Genomic DNA, 24,443 nt, shown 5'->3' with positions numbered 1-24,443 from the left:
CTTTGCCCCCATGTGATCTCCGTAGAGCCCCCCGTATACTTCTTCTAGGACGTAACTGGCTTCTTCCTCTTCTATACATCTCAAGTAAGGCTGGGAGTAGCCTCTTTTGTAAAGCTCGTCATTTAGTTTTGTAAATATGGCAGCACATTTTTGGATTTTCTTGGCTTCTTCAGGGTTTGGTAGTAATTGTCCTTCTCCGAGGAACGATAAAATCGGGCTCGTCCATCCTAAGCGGGTGTGCACAGGGAAAGTTTGAAGTTCTTTGATGCTGGGGGAGTTTTTTTCTTCCAGCCTCCAATCATTCATCTTATCCTGATTGTCTGCTGAGGCACTTCATGCTATCTCGTCAGCTTCTGCATTCTAATCCAGTGGGATCTGAATGAACTCTGCACGATGAAAGGTACTTATCAGTTGGTTCGTCAATTTGAGGTATTTCTGCATTCTTGTCTCTTTTACTTCGAAATCTCCTCTAACTTGCCCTATGACGAGCTGTGAGTCGCTCTTGAGCACGATATTTTCAGCTCCAAGTGCCTGAGCTATTCTTAGTCCTGTTAGCAAGGCCTTGTCCTCTACTTCGTTATTAGTTATAGGGAATTTGAGCTGAACCCCATACTTAAGAACGTCTTTCTTAGGGGAAGTAATAACAATGCCTGCTCCGCCTCCTTTCTAAGTGGACGATCCGTCAGTGTTTATCGTCCAAAGGTCTTCTTGGTCGCCCGTGTTCTCGGGGTGGTAAATTCTGCTATGAAATCAGCCAACGCCTGAGCTTTTATGGCTGTTCGTGGATGGTATTCTATATCAAACTGGCTGAGTTCGATAGCCCATTGTACCATTCGTCCTACGGCCTCGGGTTTGTTCATCGCTTTTTTGATGGGCTGGTCCGTCATTACTATGATATGATTAGCTTGGAAGTATGGACGAAGTTTTCTTGAAGCCACTATTAGGGCGAAGTTGATCTTCTCTATGCGAGGATATCGCGCCTCGGCACCTTGGAAAGCCTGGCTGACGTAGTATATAGGGAGTTGCAACCTATTTTCTTCTTTGATCAACGCTGCGCTAACTACCGTGACAGATACTGCTAAGTATAAGAATAAGTCTTCGCCTTCTTTGGACGGACTTAAGAGTAGGGGGTTGCTCAGGTAGTGCTTCAACTCTTAAAACGTTGTTTCGCATTCTTCCATCCAAGCAAACGCTTTCTTCAAAGTCTTGAAGAATGGAAGGCATTTGTCTGTGGCCTTAGAGACGAACCTATTGAGGGTTGCTACTCTTTCTGTGAGGGATTGTACTTCTTTGATCGTCTTTGGTGAAGACATTTCGAGGATAGCCTTGACTTTTTCGAGGTTTGCTTCAATTCATCTTTACAAAACCATAAACCCGAGGAATTTCCCTGAGAAAACCCCGAATGCACATTTGGACGGGTTCAGCTTCATGCTGTACTGTCTAAATGTGTTGAACATCTCCTTAAGGTCGTCCAAGTGATCCTCTTCCTCTTTGCTCTTAACGAGCATATCATCAATGTATACCTCCTTGTTTCTCCTGATCTGTTTCTTGAACATCTAGGTCACCAACCTTTGATAGGTGGCTCCTGCGTTCTTGAGTCCAAAAGGCATGATCCGGTAGCAGTAAAGCCTTTGACTGGTAACAAAGGCAATTTTTTCTTGATCTTCTTCAGCCATTTGTATCTGGTTATATCCAGAAAATGCATCCATGAACGTGAGAAGTTTATGTTCGACAGTGGAATCTATCAGCTGATCAATTCTAGGCAAGGGAAAACTGTCCTTCGGGCAGGCTTGATTAAGATCTGTAAAATCGACACACATTCTCCACTTCTCGTTTGCTTTCTTAACCATGACCACGTTGGCCAACCACTCAGGGTAGTGAACTTCCCGAATAAAATTCGCAGCAAGCAACTTATTTACTTCGTCCATTACTGTTTTGTTTCGTTCAGGGACAAAGACTCTTCTTCTCTGCTGGACGGGCTTCTTCTCTGGGTTAACATTCAGGCGATGCTAGATGATGCTTGCTGGGATCGCTGGCATATCCTCGTGGCTCCAGGCAAATACATCGAGGTTATCTTTCAGGAAGTTGATGATCCCTTCCTTTGTCCTGAGACTTAGATTCATCCCTATTTGGGTTGTCTTCGCTGGACTTCCTTCAACCAACTCTATCGTTTCTAGCTTCTCAACGAACTCTGGTGTTTTTTCTTTGATTGTCCATATATGGTCTCTTTTGAGGCCAGGACGGCCTGGTAACACTCTCTTACCAACACCTGGTCTCCTTTTATCTCTCCAACCCCCTGTTATGTTGGAAATTTTATCTTCAAACAGTACATAGAAGTAGCAGCCTTCCAGCAGTTGAGTGTAGGTTGTCCTATGATCACATTGTAGGACGAGGATGAGTCTACCACCAAGAAATTGTGCTGGTTGGTTACCTGGAGGGGGTATGAGCCGGCAGTGACTGTTAACGTCATTATCCCCCTGGGGCATACCTTGTCTCCACTAAAACTAACTAGGGAGGACTCGAAAGGATGAAACCTTTTTAGGTCTAGCTTTAGTTGCTGAAAGGGGGAAAGGTAGATAATGTCAGCCGAGCTCCCATTGTCTACCAGAACTCTTCTTGTATTGAACCCCTTGATCATGACCATAATGACCAGTGGGTCATCATGAGGTTGCTTTACACCCCTAGCATCTTCTTCTAAGAAGTACATGTCTTGGTTTGTCCGTCTTTGCTTCAGAGGAGGTAGGCTATGAACACTGTTTACATGCCTTTGGTGTGACTTCCTGAGGGATCTGAACGATCCCCTTGTGATAGTTTTTATTTCCCCTAGTGCATTCTATGGACGAGGTGGTGGGCGGTCTTCATCTCTTCGAGAACCCCTGTGCTAATTTTTCTGGTTGTATTTGCTGGAATCTCCCATTTTCACATATTGTTGTAGTTTTCCTTTCCGTATAAGTTCTTTAATCTGCTCCTTCAAATCTCTGCAATCCTCTGTATAATGCCTGTGGTCTTTGTAAAAACGACAGTATTTCCTCTTGTCGCGCATACTAGGTGATGAATGGAGTGGCCTCGGCCATTTAAGAGATGGTTCGTCTCTTATTTTCATCAGAATCTAGTCAACAGGCATCACAAACGGTGTGAAATTCATTGGACAAGGGTTCTTGTCCTCCCTCTGTCTATTTCCTTCGTCATTCCGTCAATCAGCTTGATCTCTTTTTTGTCCTCTTCGATCATCCTCATTTTCCTTTTCTTTTCCTTGTTTTTTTCTGCTCCATCAATGGCTGCCAGAGCTTTTTCAGCGTTCATATATTTCTGTGCTTTCAATAATGTCTCGGCCATCGTCTTGGGGGGATTTTTAGCCAAGGAAGCCATGAAATCTCTAGACTTCAACCTTGCCTTGAAGGTCGTGAGCTACACCTTATCGTCTGCCTCATCTACTTCCAGTATTCCTCGGGTGAAGCGTGTTACATAAGACCTCAATGGTTCCTTCTCTCCTTATTTGATGGTGAGCAAATAGCCGGCAGTCCTTTTTAGACGTTGCCCGCCTACAAAATGACAGACAAAGGAACTACTTAGCTGCTTGAAGTTATCAATGGATGATCTTGGCAACTTGTTGAACCACTCCCTAGTTGCGCCTTTGAGGGTAGTGGGAAAGGAGCAGCACAAAATCTCATCAGGGGGTTGTTGAAGACCCAGGGTTGTCTTGAAGGTATTCAGGTGATCCAGTGGGTCTTTTAGCCAGTCGAAGGGCTCTAGCTGAGGTAGATGGAATTTGGAGGGCACCGGGCACTCCTAAACGGCCATGATGAAAGGTGAATCTGTCTTCCTGACTATCCTTTCCAAGCTTTGGTCCGTCTTCCCTTTGATAGCGTTTCTCAATTCATCCATCTCCTTTCTTATCTCCTTGAGGAGATCTGAGCTCGCCTCTTCTGGAGTGCTGGTTCGTCTCTTGTTACTGTCTTCATCGACATCCCTATTGACGTCTGTACGGTGGTCTTCCTGTTGCAACCACTACCTCATCTCTTGGTTTTGCTTGGTAAGTTCCTCCACAGTGGCTGCAAGTGACTGAATTTGTAGGGCCAACGCGGCAGGATCTGGGTTAGTATTGGATTCCATCTGGACTTGTGAGTTAACTGGGAAAAATCACGTGTTGAATAGTAATGTTCCCACAGATGGCGCCAAACTGATGATGCCTGAATCGTCAGTCAAGTGTAATCGTCCAGATTGGAGTCATCCTCAGCCAACTCAACCCTAAAGAATGAATGGAGAAAAAGAAGAAATGTGGGTCATAGGTATGGTGCCTGCCACAAAACCTCCGATGCTAAAGTCAGAAAAATTGGCCAAAGAAATGTTTAGAAATCAGTATTCAAGAGCTAGAGTATTACTTTGTATATGTACCTCCCTTTGGATTTCATGGCTATATATATATATATATATATATACGTGCACATAGGTGCCTTCTTCTAGCCATTGGTGAAGCCTTGATGGTGACTTTATTCTCTCCTAGTAACGCCTCTGCAGGGCGTTAATGGTGGTTTATCCTCCCAACGGTATGGAAGTTGATCAATGCTTTGTAACGGTTCATTGATGAGTGAAGATGGATTTGTTCGTCCTTGTTTGGCGACCATTACTGCAAGGACGAATCTGGAAATCTTCCTTGTCCTTGCCCGTGATTAGACGACGATGATATGATCGGGTCTATCACCACCCACCACCACCAGACTCGTCTCACTCCCTCTCTGCTATCTCGGATTCTCTCTCGTATCAACCAAGGCCAAAACCTTGAGCTCCACCACCATTTCTGTTAGCTGTGCTTACCGGCGCCACCACCACTACCTTTATAGCCGTCGCCCTCCTTTTCTCTCTCTGCCTTTGATTCTACTTTTACTTCCCTTGTTTTTGGTTGTATCTAGGTTGCTACGGTGAATGGGTTCAATTTGGAATGTGAAAAGATTGACAATGTGGCTTGGGTTTTAAATTTGGGCATTTGGGTGGTTTTGTATATCTAAAAAAAAAGAAAAACTCAAAAAGTACAGACTGAGAAATGTTAGTGAAGGAAAGGAAGATGAAAGAACTTAAAAGGGTATTTTTGTAAAATGCCCATTTTTATGCTTTACTGGCACTTTAATTGCCACGTTACCCTGCTTTTTTCTACTCTCAAAAAGCAACTATGTTTTATTAATAAAAAATTCAATCTTAACGGGTGCTGAACAACACTCGTTAACAAAAGCCTTTATAGAAACCTCAAGGGGAGTGTCATTTATACAAATTTTTTTTTTTTTTTTTTTGGGGGGGTGGTGGGGGAGTGCCATTGTGATAAACTTAATGGAAGATTGGTGTAATTTACCTAATGATTAAAAATATTAACTTTTTTCTTGCAACAAAAAAAATGTATTAATCAATTAATAAATTTCAATCCTAATTGAGAACGATTAGATTTCAAGTTAGTTTTCCTCAAACACTAATATAATCCATTAGACACTAATATAATTCTTTTTGGAAAATGTTTGGAATCAATTAATAAAATTTCAATTTTAATTGAGAATGATTACGTTTCAAGTTAGTTTTCCTCAAACACTAACATAATCCATCAAACATTGATATAATTCTTTTTGGAAAATGTTTGGCTCCAAATTGAGAATGATTACGTTTCAAGTTAGTTTTCCTCAAACACTAACATAATCCATCAAACATTGATATAATTCTTTTTGGAAAATGTTTGGCTCCAAACATGTTTGGAGCCTTCGACTCTAACCACCAATGGTAACATGACAAGTGCTTTGTTATATGTGCATTGCACGTGACAAATATAAATGCTGTCTTCCTATTAGTAGTTATAGTCAAACTTTGTCCATTTTGTAATTGCCAAAATTTGACATTCCAACAAGGAAGAGTATTAACGAAGCCAACTACAATTTCTATAGAAGGATTCAAAACAATACTAACATCTTGCCATAAATGAATTCTTACTTAAAAAGTTGTTGAGTCCAGCATAGTCCTTGTAAATGAAGAACACTAAGATAAGAACAACATTATGACATTGACTTGTATTTATTTTTCATAATTGGATTGAAAATACTAATAAATTTTTTTGGTCTAAGAAGTCGTATTTGTGTGACTTTCAACGCCTTCTGACTTTGTCTGCGTTAGTTGGTTGCCGAGTGGTTCACAGTGAAAATTAGTCCTACTCGAGAACAACTATTTTCCGGTTTCTTTGTACTTCCTAAATCCAAAGCAGGCCATTAAAATACACTAGTCGCTAACCCGTGCGATACATAGAAAAACTATTGACTCTGAAAAAAATGAAGAAATATTTACCTTCTATACTTTTCCATAATTTAAAAGTGTTGTCTAACATTGAACATTATTGAGTTGCAAGTGCATAGTTACTGAAACTTACAAAGCAATTTACAATTCTTAAATTAATAAAGCAAAACTTCCAATAGTCTCTATATATATATAAAACCGAAGCCTTTACAGGCACCACAATTTTCCACGTCAACACAATATTTAAAAAAATAAAAACAAAAATATTATAACTCCTCAAAACCCTAGCAACCTTATCCCTCTCTCAAGTTAAGAAATATAAAACTAACTCCTCAAAACCCTAGCAACCTTACTCCTCTCTCAAGTTAAGAAATATAAAACCACGGTTTCTGCAAACTCTCAAAATAAAAATATTATAACTACTCAAAATCCTAGCAACCTTACCCCTCTCAAGTTAAGAAATATAAAGTCACGGTTTCTACAAACTCTCTCTCTCCAGATGCAGGAAGCTCTAAACGCACGGTATAGCATTCAAGATCTACAATGCACGGTATACATTTTAGCTTATAAAGTTCAGCTTTTGTAAGGTTAGTTTTGTTTATATATTAATTAATACATAGTACTTTGTTCACCATTGAATACTCATATAATCAATTTCCAATTCAGTGTTCAAGAATTAAACCAAAATTCTAACTGCACTATCATAAAATATTATTATTAGTATGAATTTTATGGAGTTGCAGTGTTCAGGAATTAAATCAAAATTCTTTTAAATTATCTATAATATTTTATCCTCCGAAAATTTTCTCTCTTTGATTTTAGTATATTGTGTTTCTTAAGCTATAGAGAGATTTTCTTTGGTTTCTGCAAACTCTCTCTCCAGATGTAGGAAGCCCTAAATGCACGATATAGCATTCAAGATCTACAACTCACGGTATAGATTTTAGCTTATAAAGTTCAGCTTTTGTAAGGTTAGTTTGTTTATATATTTTGATAAAGAAACATGTTCAATGTGGTACGGCTTAATAATCGCATTAATAGCCAATAGTTAATACCATTAGCAAATTCAATTCATGGAGTTGCAATTTTCATTAAATCTTTTTATGGCTTGAAGCACTTGCATTTTAACAAATTGGACATGTCTTTAAAGTCCTTTTATTTCTTTGGGGGAAAAAAAAAAGAAAAAAAAAAGGAGAGGATATGTTAAAACTTGGCATCATCAACTTATAAGAGAGGATATGTTCTTAGATGGTAGGAATAGGACAAAATGGTTACACGTTTGTTATGCCTGACTGCCAAAAATTGCTCATAAAGATGTATGCACATGATCTACTTCCCTTCGCTTTTAGTGAAAGATTAAATGCACGCCAATGTTGAGATCAACCGCTCTAAAAAAATAGTCTGTGCAACCATAAAATATTATTATTAGTATGAATTTTATGGAGTTGCGGTGTTCAGGAATTAAATTTTAAGGCTCAGTTGCACAATATGTGTAAATTCTTCAGAATGCTACTTTAAATAGTAAGTCAATGTGTTTCTTACATTTGGGTATTAGTTAGAATTGTTTTCAACTGATTGTACCAATAAAGGTGAATGTGTATAAATTTTGTTTAACTATCCCGTGCATCGCACGGGTTAGCGACTAGTTATATATACACACATGTTTAAAACTAATATAAACTACCAATATATAAACAAATAACATGATATGAGGAAAATACACCAAGTTTCAAATTTGAGTAGCAATATAACTTTCTCGTAGTAATAACAATATAGACAATTCAAAATTATAATACCTAATTCCATTATCTTTATGTTGAATCCATACAAATAATTAATTGAAATTAATCCAAACAAATAATTAATCAACCAAAAATCATAACTTTTAATAAGAAAACAAAAAATCACATGAACCTAAATAAAAAGCATTTAAGGTGAAGAATTAAGATCAACATATGAAAGAAAATTAATTCTAAATATAATAAAAGAATAAGATAGAAAGAAAATCACAAGCACATATGAAAGCAAATAAAAAATTCAACATAAAAGATAAAATTCATTAATAACAATATAAACAAATATTCACATATTTTGAATTGAAATTTTATTAATAATAACAATATAAACAAATTTGACATAAAATTCATTAATCAAAGAAGAAAGTCGAATTTTTGTTCTTGAGTCTTATCAAAATCTTTGTTTTTATATAGATTATCAACGTTTGAGTTTGAATTTAAGTTGGACTTATTAGAAAGATAAAGTTTTACTCATTGTTAAGTTTTGATCAAACAAAAATAATTTTGTTTAAAAAAAATGATAATGATGAGTTTGAGTTTAAGTTGAACTTGTTAAAGAGATAGAGTTTCACTCTTTATTAAGTTTTGACTAAACGAAAATAATTTTATTTAAATAAAATGATAATAACGATAAATTATGAGGAAAACAGTTTTTGAGCACTGATTTTTATAATACGTTATAGTGAAAAAGTGTAGAATAGAAAACAAAAAAAATGGAAATAGTAAGAGTATGGACCTTCAATTATGTCGTCTTCGTCTTTGTCATCATCTCTTTCAATTCTCTGTTTCTTCTAAACCTTCATGCTTCCTACCATTGCTTTAATTTGCCGTGTGTGTTTTCTTTGTGAAAATTTTAGTGAGTATGAAGAGTTTTGACCTTAGCAAGGGTTTATATTTGTTGAAATATTTGTTATAGAATTTTAGTTGAATTAGAATTGTCAAGCTCTTGAACCATATATCGAATAGAATTTTATTTAAACTAAACTATTGTAACACTTGATAAGATAATTACACATTGAAGAGAAATAATAAATATATAAGATATAAAACCTAAAATAAAAAGAATCTAAAATAAAAATAAAAAGAAAATAGTGATGACGTGGAAAATTGTGGAAGCTTCAGAGGCTTCGGTTTTATATATATATATATATATATATAGATTACCGTGATTCATTAGATGGATTACTCTCCTTAGAGAGTGTTATATATGATATATGGTTCTAGAGATTTATTGAAATGGTGGGCGTGAAATTGTACTCATGTGGATACAATCACATATCTAGATATAAAATCTTTTTAGAATGTGCTAATCCTGGCCAAATTTCCTTCATTAGCATGTTGTTCATGAACTAAAATTATCTCTCTTTTAGTATTTTAGTATTGTGATAACAAATTTATTTTCTTCTTTGCTTCCTTTTTTTCTTCTGAATTGAAAACTATAAGTTTTTGTTGGTGACAACAAAAATAATATTGTGACAACAATATAATATTGACAATTGCATTTGTTTTGGCAGGATCTTGCTATCCTATTGCTGAGATAGAGAAACTATGCATTCTTCATCTTCTTTTCTCTCTCAAAAAGAGTTCAATGCGTTCCATAAAATTGACAGAAAACTATACTCCCTCCTTGTAATCAACCTTTGGCGAGATCCAATGGAGTCTTATGGCCCTATGGCTTTGGTTGGAGCATATGGGATTTGATAATGTTGTGCACAAAATCTTATTGTTGCCTTACATTTTGGTTAATGAACTTGTAGATGAGGCTATCATATGCCTCAATTGCATTCACACCAACCAAATATCTTCATCATTTGATAACAATGATATTCTACTCATCCAAAGCTTGATGGAGAAAGAGATCTCTCTCCATTTTTTTCTAGAAAATCAGCTAAATGGTGTTGTAGGGATTGCCAAAATTGTGAATGAGGTATGTATTACAGCATTGTCAGACATCATGCAACAAGCTGTAGAGAGAAATGCTTCTCAAAGCGTAGCAGAGAGCCAGATGGTGCTGTCACCTCCCACTCACCATTCCTTAGCCCAACATGGACTTTGTCATGCATGTTGGACTTGGTGGAGGTGATTTGATTCAACCCAGAACACTAGGGAATGAGGTACCAATAGATGATAGGACCATGTTTGTTGCATTCTCTAAGGTTTGTCCCATACAAGAATGTGAAATCCGAGAGGTTTTTTACTAGATCCTATGGGATTTGTATGGAGTCTTTGCATATGCAAGAAGCACAACCACATCAACAACTATTGTTCGCTCGTATAATTTTTCAACGGCTTCAACCATGGAAATGATACTCGGTACGGGGAAGGTAAAATTTACCATTAATGGGAAGCATGTATGGGCTCGAAAATTTGTACCAAAGCATGCAAAATCCTCACTATCATCACCGCTGCCACCATCACATTTGTCAGACACCTCATTTTGACTATGGTTTTTTTTTTTTTTTTTTTTTTTTTTTTTAATGAAAGGGATTTAGTTACTTGTTATGTTATGATTTTTTATGTTATCGGTAGAATATCATTCTCAAAAAAAAAAAAAAGTTATTGGTAGAATATAATTGAATAAAGTTCTTCATTAGAACAATTTTGTTGGAATGTTGTTTTGTTAGCATCAAACCAAAATAATGAATGGAAAAGAAAATCTTTGCAGAATGACTAAAAGTCTTTCACTTTAATTTAGAACTAACATGAGTTGTATTTTTATTTGCAATAAATTTAGTGAAATGCATCAAAGGTTGACACTACAATCATCATGCTTTTTGGTGATATCTAAAAATAGATGTAAAAAGAGGAACGATCTTTTTAAATGGGGGAAAATTAAACCTATTAACATTCAAAACAAAACTTGAACTCTCTACATTACCCCCCGCCCCCACAAAAAAAAAAAAAGAACATGTCACATTTTCTTCTTTTTAGTTATTTTGTTATCTTGTATTTGACAAATTACCCATCATTTTGTTATATAAGTTAATAGGACCACAACTAGGCTAAGTGTCCATTTGGATTAGAATGGAAAATTAAAATTATTTGACTATTCAACTTATTTTTATTACTATTCATGGCCCCACTATATCATTTTGACTAACTTTTACATTTATCTACAGTACTTTCAGTAATAAGTTTTCAGTTTCAGCAAAATAAGAGGTATCCAAACACACCCTACTAAATGTTTTAAAAAAGAGGCCAATTGACATGACAACTTTTTCTTTTTCTTTTTTGGTTGTTGTTGTTGTTGTTGTTGTTATTGTTATTGTTACAAGAAGGGAGGTTTTATTTATTTAAGTGAACTATTTATATATAGCCTTTTTAGGGCATTATCATGGGTGCCTTGATAAATTAAATCATATATATATAACAATGGTACATAAACTAGGGACAATTATCATATTTTACATTTATCTACAATATTTTCAGCAATAAGTTTTCGATTTCAGCAAAATAAGGTTTTGAGGAAAAAATATATGACCCATAGGAGGCTGGCTTCTCCTAATGAATCTTCCCTGCCTAGTTCTCATACTTGGAAAGCAATGAGGAAGGGGTTAGATATTTTTACAAAAGGCACTAGATGGAGTCTAGGCCGTGACAATAACATCAACTTTTGGTTCGATAATTGGACTTCAAATGGACCATAGAGAGCTATTGTGCAGGGGCCTTTCACGAGAGGGGAAGAGGATATTAAAGTCAAGGACTTAGTCTCAGACTTAGGTTGGGATTGGGGGAAGATTTCTATTACCTTGCCAAGTCAGATTGTCATGGAAATTTGAGCAATGCCTCACTCTTGTATTGCGTCAACAGAGGATAGGTTGATATGGGCAGCAACCTCCAATGGTCAATTCAACCTCAGTAATGCCTACTTGTTGACAATACAGCAACTCAAACCTCATCACTCCTTCAATGGCATTTGCGTTTGGAAATTAAATGTTCTTCCAAGGGTCCAATTCTTCATCTGGATGTGCTTACACACCAGCATTGTCACCCGTGAATGCCTTGCAGCTAGAGGAATCCCAGTGAACACCTTTTGCCCAAGCACTAGAAACTATTATTCATCTCTTGAGGGACTGTTCTTTTGCTGTAAACTGTTGGCAGAACCTTGGAGCTAATAGTAGAGCTGATTCTTTCAGTATGAACCTTCAAGACTAGTTGAAGTTTCATTGCAAGGTAAATACAAAATATGGGAGTATGGGGATTCCATGGAACATGATTTTTGCTTTTGGTGTGTGGATAATTTGGCAACACCAAAACAGAGTAGTGTTCCAGAATTGCAGTCCAAACTATGATATTCATATCGAAGTCATTCATAGAAAAATTGAGTTTGTGTTTTGTGCTCAAGGAAACTCTTCCAAGAGTCCTCGTGTCGAGAGAAGTATCAGATGGGAAAGACCATATTGCAACTAGTTCAAGCAAAATATAGATGGTTCAACTCTTGGAAACCCGGGTATAGCAGGTGGAGGGGGCATTCTTCGATCAAACTCCGGATTATGGATTCAAGCTTTCTCCAGAAGCATAGGAAAAACCAACAGTTTCCTAGCAAAGCTTTGGGCTTTAAGGGATGGGTTAATTATGTGTTTGAACTTGAGAATTAGTGCTCTTGAAGTAGAGTTAGATGCCCAAGCTGTTGTTGAATTGATGAACAATGACAACACCCCCAATGCTACTAACTCATCCCTTGTGGCTGATTGCAGACTTCTAATTTCTCAAGTTCCGCAAATTAAAGTGAGCCACTGCTATAGAGAAGCAAATGCTTGTGCAGATGCTCTTGCTAGAATAGGATCTCTTCAAGATTCAGATATGATATATTATGATTCCCCTCCGTCTAATCTGTTGCAGTTTTATCTTGCTGACCTATATGGTCTTTTTCATTTTAGGTTTTGTCCTGATTCTGATGTAATTGCTTCTGTTTCTTAGTTTCTTGAATGAAAGTCCATTTTACCAAAAAAAAAAAACCTAGTATCTAAACATACCTTAAATATTTTTAAAAAGAGGCCAATTAACATGACAAGTTTTTCTTTTTTTTGTTATTGTTGTTGTTATTGTTGCAAGAAGAGAGGTTTTATTTATTTAAGTGAACTATTTATACATTGCATTTTCAGGGCATTATCGTGGATGTCTTGATAAATTAAATTAAATCATATACATATAACAATGGTACATAAAATAGGGACAATTATCATAATTTTTCTGCATTGCTTTTTTATTTACAACCCCTTCTTGCCGGTCAATCGGCACAATTATTGGCTCCACAGAAAATGTGCCCGAGATAGATGGTCTAGTTGCAAGCGATCAAGCTTCAGCAATCAAAAACCAAAATAGCAATAGTAGGTGCAAGTGCATCATTAGATTTTAACCAAGCAAGTGCTGTTTGTACTTGTCGATATCTAATATCAAAAAAAAAAAAAAAGTTAAGTGCTGTTGCCTGTTTGTGAGTCCGTTTCCAAATTGACAAAATAAAGTTGCGAGTAGTGGTCGTGCATCATTTGTCACTGAACAAAAGGGCAAGGACAAATGAGGTAAATCCGCAGCTTGCTGTGATAAAAATCTCCACCTCCCATCAAAACAACATCGTTGTCAAACTGTGTGCGCACCTTTTGTTCCCTCTCGTCCTGATTCAGACTTCAGAGCCCTCCAGCAACAGGCCGGGCCGTACATACTTTTACATGTACGCTTGAAATACGTATTCGATTGGAAAGGTAATTCCCTTTTTGTGTCATGCTCTTCAAGCACTTCCTCAAAAATTTATGCTTTTGAAAGAAACAAAACTAAATTAGGCATACTGTTATGTGTTTGATGTTTCATACGCTCACTCAATTCTACAGCTTTGTTCTTTCTTCTTTTCGAAAAAGCAAGAATTTGTTTTTATTTTTTGGTTGCTAAATTATGGTGACCGAGTTTAGTGTGAACTTTTTGAGAATATGCAAGAAATGGGTTTATTAGCTTTTGGGTAATTCTCTCAGTTTTGATTCAATAAAAATGGATCCGGGTTCGAATGGAGAAGAACCCACTTCGTGGGAAGAACTATACAACATTAACTTGATGCCATCAGAGTTGTTTTTGAAGTTCAGGAAAGAAACACAAGGTATTCGTGTTGGTCTCAATTTGGAGGTATCTTTCCATGCCTTGGCAAGATTTAATTTTTACTTGTCCAATTCAATTGCTTTTAATTTCTGATATGTTACTTCTGTGTTTGGCAGCCAAAATATGAAGGTAAAGTTGTTATGTACTATGTAGTTAGTAGGTTACTCCTTTATAGTCATGTGGTCAGGGTGTTAGTGTTACTGCATCACTTTAGGTAACCCCAGCTCTACGTTAGTGGAAAAACGACGTGTTTTTTGTAAATAGATTTAGTGCAGTAAACAACTTTGAGCCGTGCCAATGAGCTTTAGCTCAACTGGCACTTCCTCCTCCCATAATAATGGGATGGAAGGTGAGGTCATGTGTTCAAAACCCACTAGGTGTGTGTGTAACTTACCAACTAAAAAAAAAACTGTAGAGGGGGTAGTGGTCATTTGCTTCAAAACATGGCAACACTGTATCAGAAGATGACATGCATATGAACGTTCTAGTGCCTCTTACACAAGTTTAGTTCTAGGATTGTAAAACTATGCAGTCAAGTTCTAGAACATATACTTCCCTGTTTGTGATGGTCTTACTATGAAAAATTTTGTCTGTTTTTTGAAATTTGTCTTTTTATCTGATATTTGATGTGCTATCTATATTTGGTGTCTTCAATGTGTAGACTATAGCCATAGAAACAGTCTGATTTGGGTATCTTGCATGTTTTGAAGCATCTGTGTTGCAAGGAACTGATGAATAGTTTGAAATCTCAACAATTGGAGAATTATTTCTGTTAGTAATTTTGTTTGGCTGAGGGGATTTTCCCTTGGATATAATAACACAACTTTTCTAGTTTCTATTGTGGTAGTAATAATTTAGTTAGTTTAATTCAGTGGATTGGCTTTTGTCATTTACTTTGTAATATGTTATTGAGATATCAATATCTGATTATGCCATGATATTGCTGCATATGATTTGATACTTAAATGTGAATATTAGTACCTTCACTTAATTGGCTTTAAAATGAATTATAATTGAAGCCTCAGTTGTGTAAGCTTAGGCCAGTTATGGTGCATGGATACGTAATATTGTATGAAGTGGTCCTGCTGGACATGTCCTGACAAGGCATGAATTGGACAAAGCTGCTTTGGAGATATAACAATTACATGTGTTTGAACAAGAGTGAAACCTTGAGGGGTGGCCTAATGGTTCCTAAGACCTCATGAGATCCGTGAGGTCCTGGGTTTAAAATCTCTAGTTAGCATCTTAGGATCATCCCTAAGGAATTCCTCCCTGTAATTACCTGGTGTGTATGGGACCTGGATTTCACACAGCAGGGGAAATAGTCAGGTGCTCAAAGAGCTTTGGAGGCCTTCGCAGAAAATAAAAAGAAGTGTGTGATTGATTTTGCATTCATTTGATCTTTGTGGTTGTGCCTTGCTAACCTCTAACCTAATTAACTAAGTTCGTAGATAACCTAGTAACTACATTACATGTTTCACTCAGCCACTCTGTACAAAAGATATGGTATAACCGAATGCTTGAACAATTTAGATGTTTGGCTTTCATCTCAGGCTTTGGTTTGCTTGGATTTTACTCCTTCACTAATTGATTCCCTCATACTGTGATATATCATAATCTTATCACCTCCAATTCACATTGTATGGATGACTTTTTTAATGGTATTTCCCGACTTAAATGTTGTTTTGGTTCAGTTCTATAATGCTCCCATCAATGAGTTTCAAGCAAAGCTTGTACTGAAGCCCTTAGCACCTGACCGGAGGTGGAAGTTTATGTATGAGCCTATTCATCAAGATGTACGCCTTCTTTCCAAAAAGATTCCCGTAACCAAATTTCTAAATCTCCAGGTTTGATGCTTTTACATACCTTTTTCTGTATACAAAGAATATAAATGTATATACATACACACGCACACACATAGAGAGAGAGAGAGAGAGGCATGACTCAAGGTAGTTGGCTTTAGTTGTATTTGGGCTTTCACACACAAATTGCAGGAAATATAGTATTTTGCACGCATGGACCAAGTAGTATTTTGTATTTTGTCATATTAGTGTGTGTGCACATGCTTATGGCACTACAGATGGCTTTAGTTGTATTTGGACTTTCACACACAAAGTGCTGGAAATATACAGGTTGGTATAGGCCACAATTTTCAGTTAAATGCAACTGGTTGGAAATGGAAGCTTACTACTTGTTTCGGTGGAGATGGCATATCTCGGATTCAGAATAAAACATCAGTTGGCTTGTTTCCTGGCATGGATTTGCGTTTTGGGTGGAGGGCCGATTATGTTCTTCCAGAAATTACTGGGTAACTGCTCAATGTTCTACACATTTACTATTGAAGTAAATATGAGAACTTCTGGAATTTATGATAGTTCAACATTAGAAACACTTTTATGTTCAATGACGTGCTTTATCTTAGTTTTTTATCTTTATTTTAAAAGTGCTATATCTTGCTAACATGTAGTACAGTAGTAGTGACCTAATAGTTTCTTAGGAATATGTGCAATATTGTTATTCATCAGTTCATTCAATTATTTTTTTGTTCACACTGACAGTCTGCCATTGTTGAAACCTTGAATTTAATAGGGCTCTTGGTACTAGTGAACCATTGTTCAACATGAACTCTGGACGATTGCAAGCTTCACTTGATAGAGTCGAGGCCATAGTAACCCACAGTGATGCAGAATATTGATCAAGTCAAAAAAAAAAACCAGGTATACTTGCTGTTAACTTTGTGGAGACAACTATTAAGATATTAGCTTTAAGTATCACCAATACATAGGGAATGGGTGTATTTGGAAAACAGAACATGAAAGGCTTTTATTTTCAATTTCAGACCATCTCTCTTTTTTCTGGCGAAACAAATTGAAAAAAATCATAGTATTTAAAATGGATGAACTTTTTTTTTAACTTCTAGTAGATGAGTATGTTTTACATGACGCTCTTTGTACCATGTGGTTTCCAAGGTTTCATTTATTGTAATTGCTTGATGTATGTACTTTTTCCATTATGTGTTCCAGTTCCAGATGCTCTTGGTATTGGTTTCATTTGAAGGGTCTTTTTCCCTCTAGTGCTTCTGTACACTAGAGGTGACTTGGGCACAACAAGTGTCCTAAAATGACCACGTGTCGGCCTATTGTCCTATCTAGTGCACGAGAGCATTAGACAGAAGCTTTACCCTCATTTGAAAATTTCCACAGTTACTTTTTCATTTATTATTATTATTATTATTATTATTTTTTTTTTTACATGAACTTCACATACAACAGAAGCAGCAGGAAACTCATGAAAAGGATGCCAAGAGGCCTAAGACTTCAGCATTGCTGAAAAAGGAGATATGATCATTACTTGGTTAGCGGTTCAAATGTTATGCAAGGGTCTAGTATTGAATTATATAGCCTTAGGCTGGTGGGGATGCATAGTTACTTTAAGTTGAGAGATTCTTTCAATGTAAAACAAGTTGGTTTATGTAACCGGCTTCAGCGTACTTATGGTCTCTCCTGGCCTTTTAAAGACAATCCAGTGAAATTCGCAAGTGATGGTTCTTATTTCTTATTCATTTCATTCCATATTAAAATGATATGTTTTCGATGAGGACCATCAACTTTTCATTGTTTTGCATTGGTAATTTTCTTGTGAGTATTTGCACGTTTAGATGGAGAAGTTACACATACGGAAAGAAAAAAATGAATGAAACTGAGAAAAACAAACCTAAAGCCTTTTTAGTGGTGAAGTCTTGGTGCGATAGTAAGTGCTTTTTACCAAAAAACAATATGGTGAGGGTTTTGAGTTTGGAAATCAGCCTCTCTAGTATATTTTGGGGAGCATTGTCTACTGTGACCTTTCTTAGATCTCACAAAAGTGGGAGCTATACTTGGGGGAACCATACCTATCATGACCTTTCTTAAATCTCGCAAAAGGGGAAACTTTGTGCTCAAAGTACAACCTTTAGAAACAAATCTCTATTTTCAATTTTTTTTTTTATTTATTTACAAAGCATAACCTACAAATTACCTAGTCGTTCTTATGTCGTAGTAAACTTCAAATGGTTGACATAATTATGATCATGTTTTCCCGTTCACAATGGACAAACCTTTCTCCCAAATTGAGTTAAAGAATTTCCTCAAATCCATTGCATTGTATTTTAGAAGACCGTTCAAGTGTTTTAAATCACATTATATATTAAATCATTTAAAAGGGCAAGTCACACCACATGAATATTAAGTAGGTCATTTGAACTAAAAATAATGTGAATGGTCTTGTGAGTTATTAACTAGAGTCCGTTTAAGAATTGATTATTTGTGTTAGCTTATTTGTATAGTATTTATCAAAAGATATGGTTTTTGATAACTTTGTTAAATGTATTACAAAAAACAAAAACAAAAAAATTAGTTTATTTCAAAAAAATTTAAAAATAGGTCATTTGAACTAAAAATAATGTGAATAGTCTTGTGAGTTATTAACTAGAGTCCATTTAAGAATTGATTATTTTTGTTAGCTTATTTGTATAGGATTTATCAAAAGATATGGTTTTTGATAACTGTGTTAAATGTATTACAAAAAACAAAACAAAAAATAGTTTATTTCAAAAAAAAATTTTCAATTAGATTATTTTCAAAAAAAGCTTATAGATAAAATGCAAAATCTTTTTTAGTAATTTTTAATTTTTTTTTAATTACTGAAAATATATACTTATTAAATATGTATAATATAACTTATATGGTATTAGGTGCGGTACACTGGTTTTTTGGAAACAAAATCAGCACCTTTACTTGCAGGTGCATATTTTGCACCTCCACTATGGCCGGCAGAGCAGTGACCGCATTTAGCAGTTGGTTTTGGTCGATTTAGGTGTAGTCGGAGTAATTTTTTTATACAGCCCTAAGTAGAATTACATATTTTGTCCAAATTATTTTTTAAACTAAATATACCAATAAAAATATGCTCTACCAAATGAGCATTATTATATATTATGGATCTGCGAGATGATTTACTCAATAATCAACTCTCATATCATGATGAACCAAACTGATCCTGGGGATGACATTTTACTTTTCTTGTTCTTTGGGAAATATTTTACAATAAAACAGCTGGAATAATTTTACTTTAGGCTTTTTTGAACTTGTAAACACCATCAAAATCCACAACATGTTTGAAAGTTGAAACCCAGAGGAGGGAATATTACATGGGAGTTGGGACTGTGGGACCTCTCTTACCTAGCCGTTGTAGCCTCCAACGGCATAATCCCATTCCATTCATTCCAACCCCTGCCTTTATAAATTCAAAATCTCCATTGCATCGCATAGCACATCTCAAGCTATTCCTAACATCTGAGACTGAGAGTCAGAATTCAGAACCCAATTAAAAATGGCTTCCTCTAAGCTTAGAAGCTCATGTTCCTTTCCAAATCTTGTCCTCTCATGCTTGAATTTCACTCTCTTTATCCTTTCCTCAGCTTCTCTTGCTCCCATTATTCTACTGAGAATGCCTCCAACTTCTATGGGTATGGCTTTCCTCATGGTCTCTTGTGTTTCATTGCTCTCCTCCTTTGTGGGCTTCTACTCTCAGCTCACCCACTTCTGTTTCATAACCCACATGTCACTTCTCCTTGGCTCGGCAATTGGGCAATTGCTTAGCATATTGGCCTTGTTTACAAAAGAGCAATCCAGCCTTTCCTTGCTCAAGTCCAAAAGGGACCCCAAAGAGGCAAAGCTTTTGGTGAGGTTGGAATGTGGGGTTTTGATGGCAATGTTTCTAATGCAGTTGGTGGTGTTGGTACTGAGCTGTGCAGTGCACAGCTGTTGGCTGAGAGAATATGAGGGACTAGAAGCAGAAAGAGAGGCAATGGCAAGGAAGAGGAGTAGGAGGATAGCTAAAGTACAAGAGGAATCCATGTCTAATGTAGCCAAGATTTCAGATGTTAAAGCTAAGGAATTGGATGACAAAATGAAGAGCAAGTATGGGCAGTGGGTAAAGACTGATTTTGAAGGCTAAGGCTCAGGCACTTTCTTGGCTGCTTGTTCATTATCAATGTTTAAATGGGTCTATATATGTATAATAGAGCGTTTCTCACTGTCTGTTACTGTTTCTGAATCCTGGTTTCACTATTGGTGTGGCCATTGAGCGTGAAGTAGTGTGGAATCTATAGGCGGTTCTTTTGGTTTGTGTGGCAGTAATGCAGTATTGTGCCTATTGCCTTGTGAAAGTTTTAATGATTCTCTGTTACTCTCCACTCTGTGTGTGACTAGTAACCTTATACAAATCCAGAATCTGCTCTCTCTCTCTCTCTCTCTCTCTCTTAAATAATTAGAAGAAGGTGATGAGTGAATGCCTCACTTATTGCTTTCATATTAAAAGAATGCCATTTTACAAAAAAATTTCCCCCCTAGCCTAGAAAATTAAAAGCAGAGAATCGAGTTTAAATTCCAAACCAACCTCAAAATACAATTAAAAGATTAATTAAGTGTTCCATAATCCAATTCCCTTAGATAACAAGGCCATGGCATAATATTCATAATTTTTACATTTGATGCTTACATCTTTTAAGCATGCCCCACGTTTAATATGTGAAATGAGTAATATATATGAAACATGTACACTAATGGGTGTGTAGTAATCAATATCCTATTTGCTTTAACAAATTATTAAGGATCAAAATGTGGGAAACATTTTCAAAAAACTTTTGAGAATATCCATGTTACCTCTAATTATTTGGTACCCGCACAATTAACTAATGCATAAATGATAGTCCACAATGGAGAGCCAACATTTCTCCCGCCGTTAATCAAGCCATGCTATCCATTGGCTTTAGGTTCAGATAAGGCAACCAACATTAAATAATGCATCAAATAAAAGCCACGCTATCTATTAGTTTGTTTAAGGTTCAAATTCTTCAATAAGGGATGTAGGATTTGAGCCTCAAACTTTTATGCTAGAGACACTAAGGTGGCATTTAAATTCCAAGGAATATGACGCTTGGCAATTTTTTTTTTTTTTTTTTTTTTTTTTTAAAGCGACGCTTGGCAATTTGAATACTAGGGAATGAAATTATTTTTATATTTTGCCAAAAAATCCTTTGGATAGTATCAATTCTCTTTTCTTTTTTTTTTCTTTTTTTTTTCTTTTTTTTCCTCCAAATGTATTATAAGAAACAAAAATATAAACTATAAATCATGAAAAATTCAATAAAATTATAGTGAAATATTTTTAATTGACATGTATAATACAAAATGATTATTTAAATTGTCAATAATTATATTTTATTTTTATTTTATATCTATAAATTAAAGAGTAGAGAGGATAAGAGGAATGTGGATACCCAAGGAATGTGAATACCCACCTTTTTCAAAGAGAATCCACATTCCTACCAAAAAGGGGTTGAGTGGGAATCCAAATTCTCAAGCATCTAATTCTTTTGTGTGATTTGCAATCAAACGTGAGAATGTTTCAACATTCTCAAGAATCTTAAAACATTACCCCATACCAAACGTCATCAAAGACGTGTTAATTGAACTACAAGACTCAATAATTCAACGAATATAAAGTAGAATATCATATAAAAACCGTGGCATCCATAAATTTAAGAATTTTTTTTTTATTAACTTTAAACTTTTTTTTTTTTTGTTGAGAAACATGATTAACTTTAAACTTAAAAATAAAGATTCAATAATTACATCCGATAGTTTTTGAAACTGATTGACACATCCACCCATTAGTATGGGGACAAAGTGTTCATCCAAATCAAATCTATTAAGTTGTGGTTTATAAAACCATTTACGCGTATTAAATTATATGATTCATTAAATCATATAACAAGTCACATAACTATTAAATAAGCATTATTATTAAAAGTATAATGGATAATATTTTAAGTTAACACCTAGTGAGTGAGATGAAAATTTTGTTCTACTAACTAATATAAAAGGTTCAAATTGATTAATAAACTATTAATTGTATCAATTCAATCTTTCAACTTTCATATAAAGTTAATGTCATCCTTGATTTTTTTAATTTTTTTTTAATTTTACGGAATCAATACTAGAAGTTGATTCTATTTTGAAGTTTTAACATGTTCAATAATAAGCTTTTAATTTATGTTCCATTTACTAGATCAGCTAATTTTGATAGATATATGGAGACAATAAGATATTATCGGATTAAAGTAACTTGGTTTTGAAAGTTAAGAAATTAAATTGACAAAATTAATAACTGACAAACTAAATTAAATTTTATTTAATAAAAGGAATCTTTTTTGGTGCTAAAAATTCAATAATAGGATTAAATTAATTAATAATTTAACTTCCCTTGATTTAAGATAAATTACATAAAAATGAAAATTAGTGTCGGGGGGTTGTTAAGGATATCTACAAGTTGTCTGACAATGAAACCCAAAAGCATTGCATGACAGCCGCTAGCTGCTGGTTTCTACACCAATCTGTGTGTGTGTTCGCTCCAAAGCCACCAGTAAGTTGTAGTCGTAGTTGTAGTTGATGCCTTCACCTGTTCTCACTCTCTTTTCATGTCATGTGGCAATTGCTGATTTGCTGTTCCCAGATGACAGTACGTAGGACCCATCTAATGATTTTCGCACTTCTGGAATTTGGATAAGAGTGGCAGGAAGGACACGCCTAATTTTGACTTAATAAGTTTTTCCTATTTCTTATCTTAACTAACTACTCATATCATATGTTGCATTAACCATGCTAGTCAATATTTGTGGATTTCAATTAACTCAATTGATAAAGTGTTTGATAGTTGAATAAGAGATTTTGGATTCAATCTCCGTCCACATTAAAAATTGATTGGTGTCTTAGTCAGATGATAAAGAACTATCGTTAAGAACGAACACTATAAATTGAAATCCTCTCAAAACATAAAGGTTCGTTAATGAGAGGATTATCTTCTCTGAATTGAACTTTTATGTAGTTCAAAAATATCATTATACCCTGACAAAATTCGCGGACAACTACGTAAAATAAACACCAACCCCACTACACCACTTTTAATTTTCAAATACATGTTAAAATCCATAAATAAATAAATAAAAAGGTTAAAAAATTTTACATCATAATCCATTCCAATTCAATGTCTGTGCTCTATTTAAATTCAAATAATTTTCTTTAAAAAAAAAAAAAAAAAAAAAAAAAAAAAAAAAAAACAACTTTTATCCTTATCCTTATCTCAATCTTTTCTCCATATCTCCATATAAAAGTAGATTCCTATTCGGCTATTCTCATTAAAAAAGAAAAGTAGATTCCTACATTCCAACACACACATATTGATTGTCTTTTAATTGAATTCAAATTTTTAATCCTTGTCTAAACAAAAAAAAGAGGAAAATTTAAAATGAAAAAAAAAAAAAAAAGCTCAAACAGAAACACATGTTAAAATATATATATATATATACAGCTCCCTAACTTCTTTAGCCTATTTTATTTGAATTCAAATTTCGTAATCCCCTACCTGATCCAAAAAAAAAAAAAAAAACTATCAACTATGAACTTTAAAATTTTGCACTATTTGTATATATTTCACATTTCACTTTTTACTTTCCTTGCACAAAGACTTTGATTTCCTCAATTTCTTTTTTCAATTCATCACCATCTCTTCATTGAGAAAGGTACATTTCTTTTGATATTATTTTAATTATTACTTTGTATTTTCCTTTTCTTTGAACTAATCAATTTAATCTCCTGTTATCTATTTCTGTCTCATAACTTTTATCTATCTTTTTTAGGTTCTTCTCACAACTCTATTGATTTCCTCTAATTTTATCTTACTATAAGCCATCTCCTCTTTGAGAAAAGGCTTTTTTTTTTTTTTTAATTATTCACTTTTTAAACATTCATTACTCCCCAAGAATTTTGGTGAAAAGTTTAGAAGAGCTTCTGAGGACATGTAACACACATTCATAGATGCTAGTATCATATACTATATTATATGAAATGTTACATTCACCAGGCTTGTCATTTTGTGTGTGTGTGTGTGTGTGTTTCAGTGTTTATAATCGTTCTCATCCATGAATGTCCAAAACCCACTTCGTGTTCGTGATCCTGCCACATCACCATCTCATATTGCGTCCCATATTGATATGGAAAAAAAAATAGTAACAGAGTAACAGTTATATAAGGGAAAAAACGAAACAAACCACCATGCCCAAGACGCATATAAAGCCATTTTGGCATAATTTTCCTCATAAGCATTTTTTTTATATAAAAACTATATGATAATTAGAATAAATCATATTCCTAAATTATATATGATGATGCCTGAATCGTCAGTCAAGTTTGATCG

General features: G+C 35.0%; 3 protein-coding genes across 3 annotated transcripts; 2 read left to right on the top strand and 1 right to left on the bottom strand.

Annotated features, from left to right (window-relative positions):
• Positions 1–360: 360 nt before the first annotated feature.
• LOC115968423 lies at positions 361–1,556 on the bottom strand. The gene is made up of 2 exons (XM_031087823.1): positions 1,368–1,556; positions 361–666 (listed from the first exon to the last, which is right to left on the bottom strand). Exons 1-2 carry the CDS (start codon positions 1,554–1,556, stop codon positions 361–363), a joined length of 495 nt encoding a protein of 164 aa, XP_030943683.1.
• An 11,764-nt stretch (positions 1,557–13,320) lies between these two features.
• Positions 13,321–17,754, top strand: LOC115968989. The gene is made up of 6 exons (XM_031088541.1): positions 13,321–13,762; positions 14,027–14,174; positions 15,842–15,994; positions 16,280–16,455; positions 16,737–16,864; positions 17,420–17,754. Exons 2-5 carry the CDS (start codon positions 14,043–14,045, stop codon positions 16,840–16,842), a joined length of 567 nt encoding a protein of 188 aa, XP_030944401.1. The 5' UTR covers positions 13,321–13,762; positions 14,027–14,042; the 3' UTR covers positions 16,843–16,864; positions 17,420–17,754.
• A 1,651-nt stretch (positions 17,755–19,405) lies between these two features.
• On the top strand, positions 19,406–20,382 carry LOC115968739. The gene has a single exon (XM_031088233.1). The coding sequence runs from the start codon at positions 19,518–19,520 to the stop codon at positions 20,142–20,144; it is 627 nt and encodes a 208-aa protein (XP_030944093.1). The 5' UTR covers positions 19,406–19,517; the 3' UTR covers positions 20,145–20,382.
• The last annotated feature ends 4,061 nt before the right edge of the window (positions 20,383–24,443 follow it).

This window comes from Quercus lobata, chromosome 11 (assembly GCF_001633185.2).
Source record: "Quercus lobata isolate SW786 chromosome 11, ValleyOak3.0 Primary Assembly, whole genome shotgun sequence".
Classification (NCBI taxonomy): Eukaryota; Viridiplantae; Streptophyta; class Magnoliopsida; order Fagales; family Fagaceae; genus Quercus; species Quercus lobata.
This window is presented reverse-complemented; position numbering and strand designations above follow the sequence as displayed.